This window comes from Lynx rufus, unplaced genomic scaffold (assembly GCF_022079265.1).
Source record: "Lynx rufus isolate CCGP_SWC_20201006 ecotype Redwood Valley unplaced genomic scaffold, mLynRuf1.p SCAF_4, whole genome shotgun sequence".
NCBI classification, from domain to species: Eukaryota; Metazoa; Chordata; class Mammalia; order Carnivora; family Felidae; genus Lynx; species Lynx rufus.
Window position 1 is genome coordinate 8,275,694 of NW_025814856.1, and position 20,719 is coordinate 8,296,412.

Consider the following 20,719-nt stretch of genomic DNA (forward strand, 5'->3'; position numbering starts at 1 on the left):
CAAAAGGCTTAGACTGTGCAAGACAGGGACCCAGTGATGTGGACACTGTTTTATTCTGGCTGTATAGTGGTATTTGACCTTCTAGGTCCTGACTGGGTGGAATCCTCTGAGACCCGCATCAATTTCCCCTTTATTTCTCCATCCAACGACCAGCCCCGACGGGCGGGGCTTCAGAGATTCAGGGGCGGAGCTTGGAAAGCGACCCCGCCCACCCCGTTCCCCAAACGTAGAGTTCGGCCGTCGGCCTCGGGAACTACAATTCCCAAGAGGCCACACGGCAGGAGCTTCGGCGGCCACTGCGCAAACGTTAACGGCGGCAGGCGCACCGGGGGCGTGTCCTGCGCACCGATTGGTCGGGAGAGAGAGCCGCTTCCGGACCCGCGGAAATCGCGCGCCGAGACCTGGGCCCGCAGATTTCATTGTTGAGGCTTGTAGCGGCGGCACCGGCAGCATGGATCTCAGCGAGCTGGACAGAGACAGTACGGGCCGCTGTCGCCTGAACTCGCCTGTGCCTGCGGTGTGCCGCAAGGAGCCCTGCATCCTGGGTGTCGATGAAGCGGGACGGGGCCCCGTGCTGGGTGCGCCCCCAGGGCTGGGCAGGGGGATGGGGTGTGATAAGGGGAATGCTAGTTGCAATGAAACGGGAGCCGGGATTGGACCCTACCCAGGGAGGCGGGTAATAGTGGTGCTGGCACCGGGAAAAGCGGTGATGATGGAATAGGGATAACGGTTTTCACGGCTCACTGGTTGGACACCCGTTTCCCCAGGCCCCATGGTCTACGCCATCTGTTATTGCCCCCTGTCTCGTCTGGCAGATCTGGAAGCCCTGAAAGTGGCAGGTGAGCCCGAGGTGTGAGTCTGGGGAGGGGGTTCATGGGCATGTGGAGGGGCGGGGGCAAACTGGAGGAGAGAGCAGGAACTGGGGGAACCAGTCACTTCCCTTCTCTCCCAATCCTCCTCCCAGACTCAAAGACCCTATCGGAGAGCGAGCGAGACAGGCTCTTTGTGAAAATGCAGGAGGACGGGGACTTTGTGGGCTGGGCATTGGACGTGCTGTCTCCAAACCTCATCTCTACCAGCATGCTTGGGCGGTGAGGGGCATCCGGGAGGGGCCAGGGTGGGCTGGAAGGGATTGGTAGCTGGATTGAGGTTGAGGTTGACTGGGCTCTGTCTCCCACTGCAGGGTCAAGTACAACCTGAATTCCCTCTCGCATGATACAGCCACTGGGCTGGTACAGTTTGCATTGGACCAGGGTGTGAAAGTTGCCCAGGTGAGCTGTTGGGTTGCCCACATTTGAATACCTCAGGATAAAATGGGGGTATACAAGTGTAGTGGGTGATTCAAGGTCAGACATCTGGATGACCTCAGGAATATTTGTTGCTGCCTTTGACTTCCTACTACTTTTCCTACCCTACGTGTGTCCTCACCCAGGACCATGGAGGAGCCCCCAGCCCCACCCCCATTTAATTTATCTCTTTATTCTGAAGGCTCGGAGTCCAGAGCAAATCTGTATCTGTCCACCTGCCTACAGCCTCAGTCCTAGCCCAGGGCCCCTCCTCTCCTGGATTCCTGCCCCGTCCTCCTCCCACTTTGAGGCCTATCCTTTACAATCTGCTTTTAGTGCAGCAAATAGTCCTCTTTTGAAATGTAAATCTCAACATTTAATTTTTTGATCCCGGTAGAAATTAAACCTGGGAAGCTCAGTGTCAAGAGGAAGAGAATGAGATTAAATTACCAGAGGGAAATCCAAGTTGGTGTGGTATCCAATACTCTGAGGCAAAAACAAAACAAAAACAGGCTGTTTTGAGATAATAACAAGGGCAGATACACTTGAGATAGGGAATGTGACAAGGGAGACCTTGCTGCAGAGGTGGCTGAGGTCCAGGACTGGCATGTGGAGCTGACAGTGCAGTACTGGAACAGATAGACAAGGGCCCTGCATTCCGCGGTTCATGGCCAAGTCAGGGGACACAGATGGTCAGCTGGTAAGCAAATAATAAAGGTGATTTCTGAGAATAGCAGCTATGGAGATCACTGACCCCATCTCTCCACTCCAGCCTTGAGGCCTCCCTGCTGCCGTCTAGCATACTCAGCATGGTCCCACCTCAGGGCCTTTGCACCAGCTGTTCCTTCTGCCTAGAATCCTCTTTCTGGAATCTCCACATGGTCATTCCCTTATCTCCTTCAGGCCTTTATTTAAATGTCACCGCCTCAGAGTGACCTTCCCCAAATCTCTTCTACCACTGTTTAAAATGATAACCCGTTCCCAGGCTCCTGGCTAGCTCAATCAGTAGAGCACGTGACTCTTGATCTCTGGGTTGTGAATTGAAACCCCGCTTTGGACGTAGAGCTTACTTGAAAAAAAAAAAGACAAAAATAGGGGCACCTGGGTGGCTCAGCTGGTTAAGCGTCCAACTCTGGCTCACGTCATGATCTCACGGTTCATGAGTTCCAGCCCCTCATCGAGCTCTGTGCTGACAGCTGAGGGCCTGGAGCCTGTTTGGGATTCTGTGTCTCCCTTTCTCTCTGCCCCTCCCCTGCTCACGCTCTGTCTCTCAAAAATGAATAAACGTTTAGAAAAATAAAATGAAAATCCCTCCCAACTCTCTTCTATCCTTTATTATTTATCCTGTTTAAAAAAAAAATTTTTTTTTTTTCCGGGGTGCCTGGGTGGCTCAGTCGGTTAAGCGTCCGACTTCAGCTCAGGTCACGATCTCGCGGTCCGTGAGTTCGAGCCCCGCGTCGGGCTCTGGGCTGACGGCCCGGAGCCTGGAGCCTGCTTCCCATTCTGTGTCTCCCTCTCTCTCTGCCCCTCCCCCGTTCATGCTCTGTCTCTCCCTGTCTCAAAAATAAATAAACGTTAAAAAAAAATTAAAAAAAATTTTTTTTTAATGTTTATCCAGTTTTGAAAGAGACAGTGTGAGTGGGGGAGGGGCAGAGAGACACGGAGACATAGAATCACAAGCAGGCTCCAGGCTCCGTGATGTCATTACAGAGGCTGACATGGGGCTCAAACCCACGAACCTCAAGATCATGATCTGAGCTGAAGTCGAATGTTCATTTAGTGACTGAGCCAATCAGGCACCCCTCCTGTTTGTTTGTTTTTTCCACTTTATTTATGTATTTTGAGAGAGAGAGTAAACGAGCGAATGTGAGCAGGGGGGAGGGGCAGAGAGAGAGGGAGAGAGAGAATCCCAAGTAGGCTCTGCATTGTCAACTGAGAGCCCATTGCGGGGCTCGAACTCATGAACTGCAAAATCATGACCCAAGCTGAAATCCTGAGCTACCCAGGCGCCCCTGTTTATCCTGTTTCTTGTCTGTGGACCTCGCCAGGGCGTCCACTCCACGAAGAAAGAGATTTTTATCTGGTGTGTTTTCCTGCCATATTCTTGGCATCTAGTGCAGCCGTGGCATATAGTAGCTGCTCAGTAAATATAGAATCGATGCAGCCTGAACAGGGACAGCCTCTTTCGGAGGGGACTTGTTAATTACTTGCTTATGTAATACTCTCTGCGCCCAACGTGGGGCTCGAACTCATGACCTCGAGATCAAGAGGCGCCTGCTGTACCAACTGAGCTAGCCAGGTGCCCCGGGAGGGGACTTAGAGCTGAGATGCCTCAGGGAAAGCTACAGCCTGGGGATGAGCTGAGAGGAGTATTCTAGGCAGCGGGGGCATCCAGTGCACACGCTGCGAGGCCGGCTCGCTTGTTTCCCCGGATGTCTGTTGAACGAATACATCTCTGTCACCGTGGCAGGTGTTTGTGGACACCGTGGGGCTGCCAGACACCTACCAAGAGCGGCTGCAGCAGCGCTTTCCCGGCATCGAGGTGACAGTCAAGGCCAAAGCGGATGCGCTGTACCCTGTGGTCAGCGCCGCCAGTATCTGTGCCAAGGTCAGGCGCCTGCTGGCCGTAGCCAGCCTCTGGCATCTCCTGGGGCAAGGGGGCAGGTGTGCCTGCTCCGGGGGAGGGGGAGCCCGATGTTTTGTCTTCCCCACAGGTGGCCCGTGACCAGGCTGTGAAGAATTGGCACTTTGTGGAAAAACTACAGGGCCTGGACGCCGATTATGGGTCCGGTTACCCCAACGGTGAGCAGCCTGGAGCCGCCTTGAGGTGGCGACATTGGCGACAGCCCCAACGAGGCAGGCTGGAGCACACTTCGGCCTTCTCAGACAGGAGGGCCGCTTACTTATGGCCAGCGTGAGGCAGAGCCGGAGTCTCGTGGGCAGGCGTTCTCCTCCCTTCTCCCTCCATCCCTGCTTTCTCTCTGGAGCCCCAGTGAGGGCCTCGCACCCTTGGCGGGCGTCTCTGTTTGTTAAGGGGAAAGGGGGCAGGGGGGAGGGATGTCAGCTGATGTCCAATAGCCCCCGTGTAAACCTACTCTTTCCCCCCAGTTATGAGGCGTTGTCTGTGTGGTAGATGAATGTGTGCCCACCCCCCGCCGTGAGCGGATTTAAAGAGTGAGTGAGTGGGTTCAGGGAACCCTCTTGTCCTTCTGAGGCCCGGGGAAGCATGGGCAGATGGGTGCTTACTGAGTCCTTCCTGTATGCGCCATGCAGGTCTGGGCCCTGGGGATATAGCCATGAACAAGACAAAGAAAGACCTCTCTGTCCCCACGGAGCTCATAGTTACTTGGGGATGATGAGCATTGACCCCCCGGTCTGCAGCTGCTGGTTTAATGACTCTTGTCCTTGAGTGGGCGAAGACATGTCTCAGAGGCAGTCTCCCTAAACTTGTGCCTTGAGCACCTGTCGGCAGGTGATGAGTTTGGGCGTGCAAAGGTTCCGAGGCAGGAACGGCCTCAAACAGCAGAGGTGCCTCGGGTACTCGGGAGGCCTGAGATGCCAGCGTGAGGAACTCGGGCATCGTGTCAGGGGTCGGGGCCCATCAGCGCTGCCAGCCCCACACCTTCCTGTCTTTCAGATCCCAAGACCAAAGCCTGGCTGAGGAAGCATGTGGAGCCCGTGTTCGGCTTCCCCCAGTTTGTCCGGTTCAGCTGGCGCACGGCCCAGAGCATCCTGGAGAAGGAGGCAGAAGGCGTTATGTGGTGGGTGCCCTGGAGGTGCTGTGAGGAAGGAGGGAGGGAGGCCAGGGCTCCCCCCGTCACCCCAGAGTGGTCAGTGTTGCCTCTCCCACAGGGAGGACTCACTGACAGGGGATCAGGAGGGACCTGGGAGGATCACGTCCTACTTCAGCGAAGGCGCCCGAGTCCGCCCCCGCCTGCCCCACCGGTACTTCCAGGAGCGGGGTCTGGAGTCAGCCACCACTCTCTAGGCGCCGGCCTGTTCTCGTTTCTGTGCCTTCGCCACCACCCCCCCCCCCGCCCCCGCTTTGTGATTAAAGTTCTTTTTATGTTTTGTTTTGGTTTTGTTTTTTAGTTAATTAATTTTTTTTTTAATTTATTTTTTGAGAGAGCACGAGAGCGAGCGGCAGAGAGAGAGAGGATCCCAAGCAGGCTCTGCTCTGCTAGCACAGAACCTGACGTGGGGCTCAAAACTGTGAGATCATGACCCAAGCCAAAGTCAAGAGTCAGACGCTTAACCAACTGAGCCACCTAGGTGCCCCTAATGTTTATTTTTGAGAAAAAGAAACAGAGCACAAGGGGGGAGGGGCAGAGGGAAGAGGGAGATACAGAATCCAAAGGAGGCTCCAGGCTTAGAGCTGTCAGCACAGACCCCGACGGGGGCTCGAACTCACCGACTGCAAGATCATGACCTGAGCCCAAGTCAGGCGCTTAACGGACTGAGCCACCCAGGCGCCCCTTGACCATTAGGTCTTTTAAAGTATGTTAAATTTTAAGCATCTTAGAATTTTCTAGAGTTTTCTTTTTTTTTTTTTTAATTTATTTGTATTTCTTTTTTAACTATTTTTTTCAACATTTATTTATTTGAGAGAGACAGAGCGCGAGCAGGGGAGGGGCAGAGGAGGGGCAGACACAGAATCCGAAGCAGGCTCCAGGCTCCGAGCTGTCAGCACAGACCCCGACGCGGGGCTCCAACTCACGAATTGTGAGATCATGACCTGAGCAGAAGTCCGACACTTAACGAACTGAGCCACCCAGGCGCCCCTGTGATTAAAGTTCTTTAAAGAAAGCCAAGCACGGAGTTGAACTTCGGGGTAGAAGCAGGTTGGAAGCGTGCCGTGTCGCTGGGCCCCGCTACAGACTTTGGGAACCTAAACAGGATGGACCCTGATTGATTTGATTTTTTTTTGTTGTTGTTTTAATTTCTTTTTTAAGTTGATTTATTTATTTATTTTGAGAGACAGCAAGAGCTCGCACGTGGGAAGGAGCAGAGAGAGAGATTCCCCAGCAGGCCCCATGCTCCACCACGGGGCTCAATCTCACGACTGAGATCATGACCTGAGCCGAAATCAAGAGTGGGATGTTCAACCAACTGAGCCACCCAGATGCCCCCGTTTGATTTGAGTTTTCAAATGCGTGATGTACGTGTAGGATGCAGAATTAGGAAGGAGCACGTTGAGGGGCACATGGGGCTCTGCCCTGACAGCACAGAGCCTGCTTGAGGTTTCTCCCTCCCTCTCTCTCTCTCTTTCTCTCTCTGCCCCTCCCCTGCTCGCACATGGTCTCTCAAATAAACTTTTTTTTTTTTAATTTTTTTTTTTAACGTTTTATTTATTTTTGAGACAGGGAGAGACAGAGCATGAACAGGGGAGGGTCAGAGAGAGGGAGACACAGAATCTGAAACAGGCTCCAGGCTCCGAGCCGTCAGCCCAGAGCCCGACGCGGGGCTCGAACTCATGGAACGCGAGATCATGACCTGAGCCGAAGTCGGCCGCTCAACTGACTGAGCCACCCAGGCGCCCCTCAAATAAACTTTTTTTAAAAAAGCACATTGAGAAGCCTCGCTCATACCTACAGCCAGCTCACTGGTGGGCTTATCAAGTTGTCCTAGTCTTTTGGGGCCACTGTAACAAAACACCGCAGACTAGGCGGTTTACAAATAACAGACATTAATTACGGTTCTAGAGGCTGGAAGTCCAAGATCACGGCGCCTGCATGGTCAGGTCCTTGGGGGGACTCTTTCCCCGGGGGTAGACCGCCAACTTCTGTGTCCTCACGTGGTGCAAGGGTCAAGGAACCTGTGGGGTCCCTTTTCTAAGCGCACTAATCCCATTCTTGACCTAATCACCTCCTCAAAGCCCCACCTCTTAATACCATTATCTGTGGGAATTAGGATACCAACATGAGTTTCGGGTGGAGGGGGGGGGGGGTACACATAGACATTTAGATCCTAGCGGGTACCTTTTAGGTCCTTCTGAAGTTAGCCTGGCATGTTACAAATATATGTGCAGATACTTTCTTGAGGTTTTGTTTTTACAAATGGAAACTATACCCTACATATTCACCATTCTTCGCTACATCTTGGAGGTAATTCCAAAGTGAGTGTCTAAAGACCTTCCTCATTCCCTTTATAGCTAAGAGTCCTCAGTGTGACTGTCCTGTAGTTTATTTAATGCTTTTTTTTTTTTAATCTTTATTTTTGAGAGAGAGAGAGAGAGAGACGGAGTGCGAGCAGGGGAGGGGCAGAGAGAGAGAGGGAGACACAGAATCCGAAGCAGGCTCCAGGCTCCGAGCTGTCGGCACAGAGCCCGACGCAGGGCTCGAACTCACAAAACGCGAGTTCACGACCAGAGCAGACTGAGCCCCCAAGCGCCCCTATTTAATGCTTTTAAGAGATGAGTTGTCACCCAGCTTGCCGTTAAGCATGTATGGCAGAGGATGACCAGGATGTGCCATCATTTTAATGCAGTTTGTCTGTAGGACAGATTCCCAGAGGTGGGCTTGCTGCGTGGGTTAGAGGATCTATGCCGTTTGTAACTTGGAGAGAGATTTCCAAACTTCTCTCTGTGAAGGCTTGTACTCGGTAGCACTCCCCCCCCCCCCCCACTTGTTTCCTCCACAGCCTCAGCAGCAGCAGGACAGGTTTGTCTCACCCCAGGAGAAGTTTGGAAGTTGGGTGGCTCAACGACACCCAGGACGCCATTTTTTAAATTCATCTTCTGTTTTGCATCTTTGGTGTTTTTTTTTTTTTTTGCCTCTCATCATCCCACCATCGCTGCCACAGTTCCAGACATCACATCCCAACCTCCAAAGGTCTCCCCAAGCAGCTGCCCTGTCACTTCCTGGCTGAAAGTGGGACACGTCTATGCCCAAGGCAGGGGGAGTACCAGGGGAAATGGAATATCTGGGGAAAGCATCAAAAGCTGATTCCTGGGGGTAGGGAGAGACCTGGTGTCCCCCCCCCACCCCATTCCCTTCCCCGTGACCCCTCCTTGACTTGAGCAGTAGCAATTTAATGGAAAGAAGAAAAGGGATGGCTCTTCACCTTGTAATAAATGTTCTGATAGCAGGAGCCCAGGGCATTGTGGGAATACTATGTATGGAGCATGTAGACGGCTAGGGCTACATAGCAAAGTACCAAGACTTGGTGCCTGAAACAACAGAAACATTGTCTCACGGTTCTGGAGGTTACAAGTCCAAGAGGAAGGTGTTGGCAGGGTTGATTTCTCCTGAGGCTGCTCTCCTTGGTTTGTTGATGGCTGTCTTCTCCCTGTGTCTCACGACCTTCCCTCTGTGCGTATCTGTGTCCTCATCTTTTTTTAAGGACTCCAGTCATTGGATTATGGCCCATCCATAGGACCTTAGTTTACCTTAATTACCTCTTTAAAGACCCTATCTCCAAATATAGTCACATTCTAAGGTCCTGGAGTTGGGACTTCAACATATGCATTTGGGGGGATGGGATACAAGTCAACCCATAACAGAGTATCCACTCTGTGTAGGTCCCGTGCTGGGCACCGGGAAGGCAGCGTTGACCCAGCTACAAAAGGTGTCTGAGTGCCCAGGGAGGCCTAGGGGATCTCAGGAGTGCACAGTGGAGGACGCCAGCTCTGCTCTGGGGCTCAAAGAGCCTGAGGAGCTGACTGGCTGAGATCTGAAGGGTGAGGGGTGGAACAGAACAGGAGGGTGAAGAGGGCCCCGGGCAGTGGGAAGTGTGAGAACAGATCCTGGAACCGAGAGGCTCTGCTTTGAGAAGGCGGGAGGGCAGGGATAGTGAAGGCTGACCTTGGGGAGGAGCTGTGCCCTCCCCCCCCCCCATTTCCCCACACTAGGGGTGCCCTCTATTCAAGCCTCAGCCTCTGGTTAGCATCATAGTTGCAAAACATTACCCATGCTGATTCCATTTATAATGCTGCCCTGTCCTTTTCTACGTAAATATGTAAATGTATGCTGTAAATTTTGGATCTACTTCCCCCCCCCCCCCTCAGAATGATTAGAATTACAGTTCATCTTGAAGTTGTAGGTCCATCTGACTGCTGATGGAATTTGCCGGACAGGGTAAGGAAACTATCCCCCTTTCTTCACAGCTGGCAATAAGCAGAAGCTAGTGGGCGCTCTGAAGATGTAATGTGCTAGGGGCACCTGGGTGGCTCAGTCGGTTGAGCCTCTGACTTTGGCTTAGGTCATGATCTCAGGGTTCACAAGTTCGAGCCCCAAATTGGGCTCTGTGTTGGCAGTGGGGAGACTGCTTGGGATTTTCTCTCTCTCTCTCTCTCTCTCTCTCTCTCTCTCTCTGTCTGCCCCTCCTCTGCTCACACTCTGTCTCCCCCCAAGTAAACTTTCAAAAATAATAAAATGAGGTTAACAACCCCTTTCTGGAAGGTTGCAAACAATTCTGCTCTCCTTAGGACAGCCATGTGGGTGACTCCTCTGATTCTCCTTCACCCATCTCTGCCCACCTTCTGGTTCCTGTCCCAGGGTCCTCACTGGTGTCCCTTATCTCCAGTCTCGCCTCCTCCCTATCCTGCTTGCAAGGGCAGGCAAGAGTGTCAGTCTGATGGATCTTACTCTGTGTAAACCTCCATGGCTTTCACATCCCTTATGATTGGGTCCAAGGGCCTTTGTCTGGTGTTCAAGGCGTTCTGTAATCTGACCCCACCTCCCATGCTCTGCTCCAGGCTTGCTGAGCAGCTGGAAGTTTCCAGAACCTGAAATCCCCAGGCCCCCTACTTGAAATGCCCTTCCCTATGTCTTAGCCACCCGCCTGGAGATCCTCCAAAGGCTTATCTACTTTCTTCCTTGAATTGAATGCCTGCTTATTCTTGTCACAATACAGTACATAACAACTGATAACGGACGATGCCTACATTTGTGGAGCGTTAATTATGTACCAGGCACTTTCTAAGTATTATACTTGATACCCCTCCCATTAGAAAGTGGAGTTTAGATGCTTCCTGTTGAATATGAGCTGGCCCTGGCAACACCACTTCAGTGGATAGAAAGCGGAGGTGACACTGGTAGAGATGAGACAGCTCTGACCTTGGAATCTTTGTCCTTGGAACCCAGCTGCCATACCGTGAGGAAGCCCAAACCGCAGGGAGAGGACACGCCACAGGGAGAGGACACGTGTAGTGACGCTGGTCGGCAGCCCCAGCAGAGATTCGAGGCAGAAGCCAGTGCCAGCCACCAGATGTGAGTGAGGAAGCCTTTAAGGTGAGCCCAGCCCCAGCCAGTTTCTGCAATTGCATTAGATACCTTGAACAAGAACCAGCCCCAGAACCGTGAAAGAATAACAATTGTTGTTGCCTTTTACCGCTAAGTTTGGAGTTGTTACACAGCACTGTATAACCAGAACAACTTGCATTAACTGATTTAGTTCTTCCAACAACCCTAGGAGAGGGAATGGCTGGGCAACGTTCCCAAAGCTACAGCATGAGTAAGCGGTAGAACTGGGATGTGAACCCTGGTAGACGTACTACAGAGTCAGGGTCATAGCCCTCAGTCTCTGTGGCCAATATATCTTGATTCCCTGCCCGGCACTCCTTTCCCTTCTGGTTCCAGCACCTGATTTTCCTTTGGGACCACTCCTCCCACATCCTCAGTCCATACGGTTCAGATGGAACTGAGCCCACCTTGGGCCTTCAGGCACAAGCCCGTAACCCATTATCAGGCCACCTTTGGGCACCACGATTGGTTTGGTGATGGGCTCATAATGAAACTGGATCATTGAGTGCCAGCACTGGAAACTTTGCTGGTTTTACAGAGAAATAGAAATAGACCCACTGGAAGGGTACCTGGGTGGCTCCGTTGGTTAAGCATCTGACTTCGGCTCAGGTCATGATCTCACAGCTTGTGGGTTTGAGCCCCCTGTCGGACTCTGTGCTGACAGCTCAGAGCCTGGAGCCTGTTTCAGATTCTGTGTCTCCGTCTCTCTCTGCCCCTTTCCTGCTTGTGCGCGCTCTCTCTCTCTCTCTCTCTCTCTCTCTCTCGAAAATGAATAAATATTTTTAAAAAATACAAAAAAGAAAGAAAGAAATAGACCCACTGGAATCATGTAGTTACTGGTCCATCTTAGCTACTGTGAGGAGATCCTGTCCATAAGTATAGCCAAGAAAAAGATACAGATAGATTCCTAACATTTAAGGACCTAGATACAGCCAATCCTGAAGCTTATCACTGTTGGCTAAAGATACTTTGAACTGAGTTTCTCTTGCTTCTGAAAGAGGCCTGCTACTCTCCCAGTGAGGCATTTCTCTTCTATCCTATCTTCCTGGAGGGCAGAGAATGGGCCTGATCTATCTAACTCAGAACAGGAGGCATCCTGTCAATCGTGTCCTATTGGACAGGACTAAAAGGCACACTGTTCCTGCTTTACTGGTGAGGAAACTGAGGCTGTCATAGGGCCTGTGTATAGGAGGAGGAGGATTAGGAGTAATGCTTACATCCCAGATTTTAAATGAGTCAAGTCATGTGAGGTCGAGGACTGGGATTTGGAAGAAAGGAAGGAAGAAGGAAGGGGGTGTTATGCCAGCCACTGTTGGGTCTGCTTAGAAGGGAGGGCCATGAAGCTTGTCTTGAGGTCTGTACAAGTCAAGGAGCTTCTTGGGCCTCGTGGCACACACTTGGGGAGCATACCTCTTGCCCTTGTCAGCCCCTCTTCTGGACCCCTTTCTGTTTCTGACACCTGGATATTCCAAGTTATGAAATTGCTCACAATATAGGCTGTCATTTACATGTTAGTGTGAATCACTTATTAATTCTCGGACCTGAGGCCTCTGAAGTGACATTTCTGGCAGCTATCCTTCCCGCCTGTTTTCCCAAGAAGCAGCCACATCACAGTGCTTTCGAGCTGGCGACTTTATTCAGTGGGGGAAGAGGGGAAAATGAGCTAGAGTTGGGCTATTTCTCTAATAACCTGGAGAAGGGCTAGTCTCTGGGACTCCAGAAGGAGGGACAGGACTCTGGAAACTAGAAAGCGGAGAGGGAGAGGGGTGGCGCTCTGGGTGTCTTGGGCCGGGTGGGGGGAAGGGACGCATCTTCCATCCAAGGCCCAGCGCCCCCTAGGGGCCGCTGCCGCTTCCACTACCACTCCCGCTGCCCGCAGCATCCAGGATCCAGGAGCGGGAGCGGCGGGACCGCGGGAAACTGATTTCCCGGGCCCTCCGTTCGTGTCTGCGACCCGGCAGTACCGAGATGGAAATGTTGAGGCAGTGATCCGCGCCAGGAGCTGCTACCGGCAGCACGTAGCCCAGGACTGAGCGGCAAAGGTCTGCCCCATCGGCAAAGGTCTGGGAAAAGGGGTGGAGTTAGGGCCCGAGTGGGCGGAGTCCAGGCAATTCAGGGGCGTGGCCTTGGAAACCTAGAGTCCCCGAGTTTCTTTGCAAGTAGGGGCCAGGGCAGAGGCGCGGCCTAGGTGCGGGCAGTTACCCGCTTTGGGTCCTCCCGGGAGTGTGGGAGCAGGGCCATGGCAGGAGCGGAGTACAGGGGAGGGCGAGTTATCCTTCCAGGGCCCCAGGGCTGGGGTGGGGGAGGGTCAAATTAAGATTGGGGCTTTAGAGAAGGTAATTCGGGCTTCTGAGTCTCCCAGGGGGAACTGTGGATGGGCCTAGAGCAGAGACGGTCCCTTGGGGAGGGCAAATCCAGACTCAATGGTCCCTAGGGAGCATACGGACGTATCCCACTATGGAGATTGTGCTGCGGAAGGGGGAAGCGTGGGAACAGGAGCCTTGGGAGTGCCAGTCCGGACTCCGGGCCCTAGGCGGGTTAAGACAGGACATAGTAAGGGGAGGTCCCAGTCTCTTACCCGCACTCTCTGTCTCAAGCTCACCTGCTCATAGGTAGCGCAGCCAGGCTCACAGCCCCTCTTTTCTGGGAATGGAAGCCAAGTTGGGCCGCAGGTAATATCACTTTCGCAGGTGGCAAACCTACGGATGGTGTGTGGAGAGAAGGTGGGCAGTCGCGTTCTGTTGGGATCCTGCCCTCCAAGGCTTCACTCAGTGTATGTCCCGCCCCCAGACCCAGGCCCCGCCTCTTAGGACCACGCCCCAACAGACGCTGTCCTCCAGATTTCACCCTACCCTATATTCTCCACACATACCCGGGGCTCTGTCACAATTGACCTCATCCCTGCAGACTTCATACCATCTATTTCGGGCCAGCCTCTTACGTTCCCCAATCTTTTCAGCTCTCTTTTCTAGCAAGAGGTCCCGCCCCTTAAAAAACCCCAGGTCCGTGGAAGGCCACGCCTCCGTCCTGCCAACCTTAAAAGCCGGGTCCTCTAAGGCCCCGTCCCTTTTTACCTGGCCTCTAAACTCGTTTTTAGACCTTGGCCTTATTGGAGGCAGGCCACACCCCTTCAAACACAAGCTGCAGATCCCTCCTTTGGTCCCGCCCAAACCATAGGACACGCCCCTCTTGCCCCACCTCCCCTACCAGACATCGCAGAGCTCAGAACAGAGCGGCTGCGCCTGGCGTATCCCCAATAACAACAGGCGGAAGCGACTCTGGAGGGCAGCTTGGAGATGTCCCAGGAAGGATTCGCACCTGAACATCGGGAGAGACAGGCTCGTTTGGGTCAGGATGTGACAGGGCCAGCTGAAGCAAAACACACAACGAAACGCTGGCGGGTACTGTACTCACCCAGGGCTCGGCTCCCCACAGCGTTCTGGGACCGCCCCAGGGTCCGATGCCTCTGGCGTGTCCATCTCTGAAGGACAACAGGACCATGGAGAAGGGTACTCCTGTGAGGTGGGGTCTTAGATCCTCAGGTAGGATTGGGGAACTAAGGCCTGGGGGCCCCTTGAACAGGGGAGACCCCAGTTATGCCAGGGCCCCTCAAACATAAAACTAAAATAAAGACACTTCTCTTGAGATCCAAATGCAATTTCTAGTAATAATAAAAATGATGGCTTATTATAATCAGCTTATAGTTCATTACGTCCCTGATAGTGGTACACGTTTTCATATGCTTACATACACACCTTCACAACACTGTGACGTAGGTCTATTATTTCTCTCCCTTTTTCATGGTCTACATGAAGCCCAGAGAGATTAAGTGACTTGCTCAGAGTCACACAATTATGAGGTGGGACAGCTGGGATTTGAACCCAGGCAGTCTGAGTCCAGAATCTGTGCACTTTAACTACTATTCTTCAGCACTAGCCCCGACTGCCCACCTCCCCCAACCCGTGCTTCATCCTAAGCCCCTCTCAGAAGGAAAATCTGGTATTGCTGTGGTGATGTGGGATTTCCTGGGCGTTGGAAGTTAGGCAGGGTCTGGAGTGCTCACCCGCAAGGTGCAGCTGGACTGTGCCGAAATCAGTCGCCAGCCTATGGTGTCTCCGGGACAGAGCTGGGAGTGGGCGGCTCCCTCCACAGAACCCCAGCAGGATCCACACCAGGGTCAGTCTTAGGGCCCAGGGCAGGCCCCTGGGTCGAGTGTGGCCCCTGCAGGCCATGTCCACCTGAGATAAGAGTAAGCTGGGGTATAGGGTAAGGTTTGATTGTCCCTTTCTGGAAGCTCAGGGTGGCACTCTCCTGATGCCTACTCAGGAGACAGTACAAGGCAGAACAGAGAATGAGCAGTTGATGAGGAGGCAATGACCAAGGACCTCCAAATCCCAGGGGGCCACCAAGTCGTGCCTCTGACCCAGGAGCCCCTTCTCCCTCACCAGACTCATGTCCCCTCCATCCCTTTAGGCCCAATGCGTCCCATCCTCTGGTTTGACCACAGTTCCCCTCCCCCTCACACCCAGCAGGATCTCCCACCCTGTCAACCCTCAGGTGACTCCTGCTGTCTTCAGAACTAAAGGGACACCCCAGCTCTTTCAATCTCCCTCCTCTGTCCAGCAGTTCCTCCTGCTCTTTTGCCCAGTCTCCTCCCTCCCTCTTGATCCCTGCTGGCCCCTTTCATGGTCACCTTCTCTCGGCCCACAATCGGCTTAGGGGCTTCCACTATGGCTGGCCCTTTGGAGCCAAGCTTGGCTGTGGCAGGACTCGAGTTTTGCTGCTGGAATCCAAAAGCCCCAGGATAGGGGAAGCTGAGGGTCTGTAGGGACAAGACAATTCCCTCCCCTCCCCTGCCCTCTTGGGCTACCCCTCACCTGTTAAGTGAACTGAGGTCTAGAGCGCTGCTGAGACACCTCACGGTCAAGTGCAAGAAAGAGTGACAGCCAGAGGGGGTGTGGTCTGACGCAGAGGAGGAGTTTCCCATGGCCCCACCCCCTGCCCCCGCTGACCAAAGGCCGGTGGCCCTGGGACTGCTGTGTATATATCCTTGCACTGAGCATTATGTTGAGATTGTGGCTTAAACTCAATCTGTGTATATGTGTTGGATGAGAGTGTGTTTGTATGGCTGTGTGTGTGTAAAGCATGTGTGTTTGTTGGGTGAGGGTATGGTATGTGTGAGTCTTGGTTGAGTGGTTTTGTGTGTGTGTGTGTGTGTGTGTGTGTGTGTGTGTGTGTGTATGTGTGTGTGCAAACTCTGGCTAAGGAGGCCTGTATGTATCTCAAGCCAAGTGTGTCCAATTGAGTCAGATATAATAAATGTGAAGGACGGGGAAGCAGGATTAGGATGGCTGTCCTGTGACAATGTTGTGGATAAGTCAGTGGATAAAGCTTTTTGGCCATGAATGTTGACCATTAGTGAACACAAAGGGGTGTTTATATGTGTGGGGAGAGTATGTGTCTGCATCTGAAACGTATGTGTGTGTTTCTCTGCAGTTTCTGTGAATGCAAGTTTCTTACAAACATTCCCTCAATTCATCCATCCATTCAACGAATGTTTGTTGAGCAGCTGTTGTGTGCCAGGTCCTGGGGATGAAGTAGTGACCAAGAAATGAATATCTCAGCCTCACAGAGCTGACATTATAGTGGGAGAGTCGGTGAGAGGAACAGTCCTGCAGTGGATATGTGAGTGTGTGTGTGTGTGTTCATGTGTTGTGTCGGGAGGATACTGTGTCTGTGTGCTGGAGGAGAGTTTGTGTGTAGCTGAGCTGAGATTGGTTTTGGTATGATGTGTGTGTGCTTGTGTTTGTTGAGTGTTTGTACATGTTGTCTGTATGTCTGTATTCGCTGCGTGTGTGTATATCTGTGTTTTCTAACACTACTGTGTTTGCATACGTGTGTCTTTGCAGAGTGTGAGTTGATGTGTATATGTGTTTGTGTGTGTCTGTATTTGCTGATTTTGTGTTTGCATTCTGTGTTAATGTGTTGGTAAAGGATTCAGTGTGTCTGTGTTTGCTAAGTGCATATTTGCAATGTGTATGTGTTTGTGTGTGAGTCTGTGTTTGCGGAGAATGTGTTTGTATGTGTGTGTATTTTTGACAAGTACATATTTGCAGAGCGTGTGACTATGTGTATGTGAGTCTGTTTCCTGAGCATGTGTTGGTATGTTCGTGTTCGTGTATATATGTGTAGCGTGTGTGTGTGCCTGTGCTTGTAGTGTGTGCATGTGTTTTTGTGAGCAATGACCACTACCACAAATCTCCCTGTCTTATCAGGCTAATGCAGAGTTTTTGTCTGTCTCTTTCACTATGGGACGCTCAGATCTCAAAACACTACTGTGCACATAGTGCGTGCTCAGTACGTGTTGAGTAAATGAGCCATTTAGGAGGTGCTGTCTCCTGGCCCCTAATGGGCACCCACTAATGTCCTATAGGCTTCAGAAATCAAGATATAGTGGATCTCACCTTCCCCTTGTCCATTTTTGAGTAGGCCAGGGTGCTCGTGTGTCAAATATGTCCAGGCTTTGGGCTATGCCTTTCGCCAATCCTTTCCCTCCCCTGACCTCAGCTCCCAACGCTGCCCTCGGAATTCAGCACCGTGGACAGGAGCGCATGAGATCAGCACCACGGAGAGCTCCCACGAAGCCAGCTTTAGAAGGCGTGACAAAAGCGGAGTCTGGGCCTTCGACAGAGAAGTTTGAGAAACAGACTCAGCGACATGGCAAACAAACATGCCGACAAACAGAAAAACGTTGAAATAACTCGGGCAAAGGCACAGAGATGAGGAAACAAGCGTCTGGGGAACACCTGGACCTAGACCTTGCCTTGCCGTCGCCCTCTTTGGCCGGCAGGGGTCGCTTCCTTCAGTGACCGCGCCCTCCAGGGCCTTCCTGGCCAATTATGGGCCAGGACCCTTGGGAAGCCCCTTTCCCACCCTACCCCCCCAAAGCCTAGACTTGGAGTGGGGAGGTCACCGACGCTTTCCGCACCAACTCTGGGAAGCATAGTCGGCTTGGTCTCAGCTGTAGGAACACTACGGGTGTGTGTGTGTGTGTGTGTGTGTGTGTGTGTGTGTGTGTGTGAAAATCGCTTCAGCTGCCCCCCTCCCCAACTACCAGCTAATCGCCCCTATAAATATAGCGCAGCCTGGCCTGGCTACTTAATCCTGACGGTGAGGGAGGGGGTCGTTAGAGGGGCTGCAGGACTCCCTGAAGAGGCTCTGGTTGGGAACGGGGGCTTATAGGCATGCAAAATGTTTTTCTTTGGGAGCATCTCCCGCGAGGATGGGTGTCCTCAATGTAAATGTCACTCTGTAAGAATGTACCTTCTCGGGATGTGGAGGTCTCGTGGGTGGGGGCAATTTCCCACAAAGAATATGGCTTTTAGGAGGTCTTCCGTTGGGGGTGTCTTCACTAGGCTCCCCACGTTCACCCGTGGGGATTTTTCTCTGCGGAAATGTCTCTTCTTGGGGGCAGCAGGGGGCTTCTGAGAGGCAGCGTCACCTCTCAGAGACCATCTGTCTTAGGAATGATTTTCAGGGTGAGGGGAGAGTTCCTGATTGGAGAGGGCGTCCCCGTGGAGACTATCCATCCATGGGAATGTGTCTCCCTGAGGGGGTCGCTGCGAGGAGGGGGGAGGGTTCCGCATAAGGAATATATCTTAGTGAGAACGTCTGTCTCCCTTGGGTGTTTCTTGGGTTGAAAGTCTCTCCATGGGCATGTTTCTCTCCTGGAGTGTCTCTCCTCATAGGTGTCTCTTCGTAGCTTGGCTCCCTTGGGGGCATATGGAAGCTTCTCCCTAGCTTACCCCCTCCCGCCCCTACCCTCCCCCCCGCCCCCCCTAGCGCGGGCAGCCTTGGCCGAGGCCGGGCTCGGGCGCCCAGACGCAGTGACGGCGCCGGGTCCGCCCCACTTTGCTCCGCCCCCGCCACCCCCCCCCACCCGCCGCCGCCGCCGCCGCCGCCGCCGCCGCGGTCCCCGCGGCTTCTCACTCCCTCCCTCTTCCCTCCTCCCGCCGCCGCCGCTACCGCCACCTCCCTCCTCCCTCCCCGGGGCCGAAGCCGCCGCCGCCATGGACGATTCGGGCCTGATTCGCCGCCGGAGGCTGCAGGTACGCGGCAGCCCCGGTCCCGGGTGGCGGTGAAGGGGTCGGAGCCCTGAGGCGGGGCCCGGCAGGGGGCGGGAGAACTTGCGCCTGGGCCGGCCAGGGCGCCCCCTCCCACGGCCTCGGGACGCTACCAGAGGGGAACCCGGTAGCCGCGCGTCCCGCCGCGCTGGCGACCCCGCCCCTCAGGCGCCGCCCGGGGCTCCAGGGAGCTGACGGAGGGGGTGCAGCCTAGCGCTCCCCCTCGAGGATAGCCTGAGGGGCACCTGGCCCGCCAGAGGGGGAGGGGGCTGGGACCGAAGTCATCGCCCTGGCTCAGCGCCAATCTGGGGGTGAGGGGGCGCAAAGCAAAGTTAGTGCCCCAGGGCTCGCTCCCCTCGGGGCAACCGGCGCCGCAGAGGCAGTAAACATGTTTATACTGCAGCCTCGCCCCTCAGCACCCCAGGAACCCCTTTCTGAGGCATGGGGAACCCCTGCGACCTCCATGCATCTGCCCAGCCACCAGGATTCTTCCTACTGCCCTAATTGGACAGACACCCTAGACAGCCTCCCTCCTCACTCTTCATTCCTCCTCCCTTCACTACCCCCCCCCCCCGCGAGATCCTCAAGTCCAGCCCAGCTTGTGGGTGGGCGGGAGCGATTTTTAGCTCCTTGCAGCCTTAGAAGATACTGGTCTCCAGGCTGCGCAGGCGCGGGAGTGAGTCCACTGCACAGAGTGGGACACTGAGGATTGTGGAGTGTGGGGAAATCCAGGCGTCAGGAACTCCCACCTTCAAGATGGGTGGGGATTCTGAAGCTGAGAAGAGTTCTTTTCTACTATCTTCTTACTGCGTTTCTAAGGGTTAATACGAGGGTTCGATGTTGTCCCTAAACTGACCCCAGCGAGGAAACTGATCAAAGCTTCATCTCAAGGCCTGCCTGGGGTCTGGTCCTTCTGATCCTCCTTGGAGCCCAGACCCACGCTACATAATCTGGAGGAGTTTAGATAAAGCCTAGGTGGCTCCAGACTCAGGCTACATCCTAGCCTGGAGCTGGGACAAAGAAGGGGAGGATTGAAACCCTCATCCAGGGTCTACTTCTGGACTCCTCTAACCTACCATCCCTGAGGTTGGAGACCAAGATAAGCTGATCCGTCACTGCAGCAGGAAAAATCGGAGTTAGGTGATAGGAGGGACTTCCCAGGTGTCTGGAGGATGCTGGAGACAGAACTGGGTTGGAAAGCTAATTTGCTTTCGAACAGAGCCCAAATGGCTCCATCTAAGAGCCTTGGGCTCTTGAGAACTTCCCTGGATTCCCACCCGTTTTAGTGCTGGGGTGGGAAAAGGGGTTGTGGGAAAAGGGAGGAAGGGGCGGCAAAGCCAGAGCAGGTGCTGAAGCAGCCAGACTGGGTCCGCGCCGTCGGGTCCCCAGGAAAAGGGCGGTAAGGGGCGGAGCCTACAAGACGGTGTGTTCCCGCCCTCCGGGCCAGCGCCGACTCCCATTGGCTCATCGCCACGCGGGCCTTCCGACGCTCAAGACCCCGCCCCCAGCCTGGGATCCTCCCACTCACCCACCGTTCCTTCCTGAGGCAACCCCTAGTCTGTGCTATCCCGCCGGAGTCCTGTCCCTACCTCTTCCTTTCTGGCGGGATTAACCACTTCGCTGCCTTGGATACACCCCCACCCACTGATGCAACCCCCTAGGAGCTGTCCCACAACTGCGGAGCTCCCGAGGGCTTCCAATTGTGTGCAGCTGGGATCGTATATACGAACAGCATCCTGAGTTCGAAAGCCCATCCCCAGCGCCGTCCATCAACCACTGGGAGAAGCAGAATCTGCTTGGCAGAGCGTCTCTGCAGCTAGTGATGGAGGTGGCGTCTGTTTACTCTGACGCAAGGATCCAAATCCCCTACTTCTCCAGTTTGCCCTTTACTTCTATTCTCGAATATTTAGGAGCGCTAGCAAATGGGGCTAGGTTCGAGGACTACTTGGGAGGTGGTTAAAGGTCCCCAGGGGCTCACCCTCGAAGGCCGAGTGTACCCGGATCTGGAATCCTGGCCTCCGTGGCCGAAAAATCCAGGTCTAGATTTCGCTTGGGCCATTGCGGTCGT

The 20,719-nt window shown here is 53.8% G+C and overlaps 2 protein-coding genes across 2 annotated transcripts; one reads left to right on the top strand and one right to left on the bottom strand.

Annotated features, from left to right (window-relative positions):
* Positions 1–375: 375 nt before the first annotated feature.
* RNASEH2A (ribonuclease H2 subunit A) lies at positions 376–5,357 on the top strand. Its single transcript, XM_047095697.1, has 8 exons — positions 376–578; positions 768–839; positions 965–1,091; positions 1,184–1,271; positions 3,757–3,894; positions 4,001–4,088; positions 4,924–5,047; positions 5,139–5,357. The coding sequence occupies exons 1-8, from the start codon at positions 452–454 to the stop codon at positions 5,272–5,274; spliced, it is 900 nt and encodes a 299-aa protein (XP_046951653.1). The 5' UTR covers positions 376–451; the 3' UTR covers positions 5,275–5,357.
* Positions 5,358–12,363: 7,006 nt separating this feature from the next.
* On the bottom strand, positions 12,364–19,463 carry RTBDN (retbindin). The gene is made up of 6 exons (XM_047095549.1): positions 19,402–19,463; positions 14,592–14,779; positions 13,943–14,009; positions 13,736–13,846; positions 13,131–13,227; positions 12,364–12,591 (listed from the first exon to the last, which is right to left on the bottom strand). Exons 2-6 carry the CDS (start codon positions 14,758–14,760, stop codon positions 12,364–12,366), a joined length of 672 nt encoding a protein of 223 aa, XP_046951505.1. The 5' UTR covers positions 14,761–14,779; positions 19,402–19,463.
* Between the last annotated feature and the right edge of the window lie 1,256 nt (positions 19,464–20,719).

Coding starts and splice junctions, on each gene's coding strand:
- RNASEH2A (XM_047095697.1), top strand. CDS start 452: ATGGATCTCAGCGAGCTGGACAGAGACAGTACGGGCCGCTGTCGCCTG. Junction 579..767: donor GGGACGGGGCCCCGTGCTGG/GTGCGCCCCCAG, acceptor CCGTTTCCCCAG/GCCCCATGGTCTACGCCATC. Junction 840..964: donor GGAAGCCCTGAAAGTGGCAG/GTGAGCCCGAGG, acceptor TCCTCCTCCCAG/ACTCAAAGACCCTATCGGAG.
- RTBDN (XM_047095549.1), bottom strand. CDS start 14,760: ATGGCCTGCAGGGGCCACACTCGACCCAGGGGCCTGCCCTGGGCCCTA. Junction 14,010..14,591: donor AGTCCAGCTGCACCTTGCGG/GTGAGCACTCCA, acceptor GTTGTCCTTCAG/AGATGGACACGCCAGAGGCA. Junction 13,847..13,942: donor TGTGGGGAGCCGAGCCCTGG/GTGAGTACAGTA, acceptor CCCGATGTTCAG/GTGCGAATCCTTCCTGGGAC.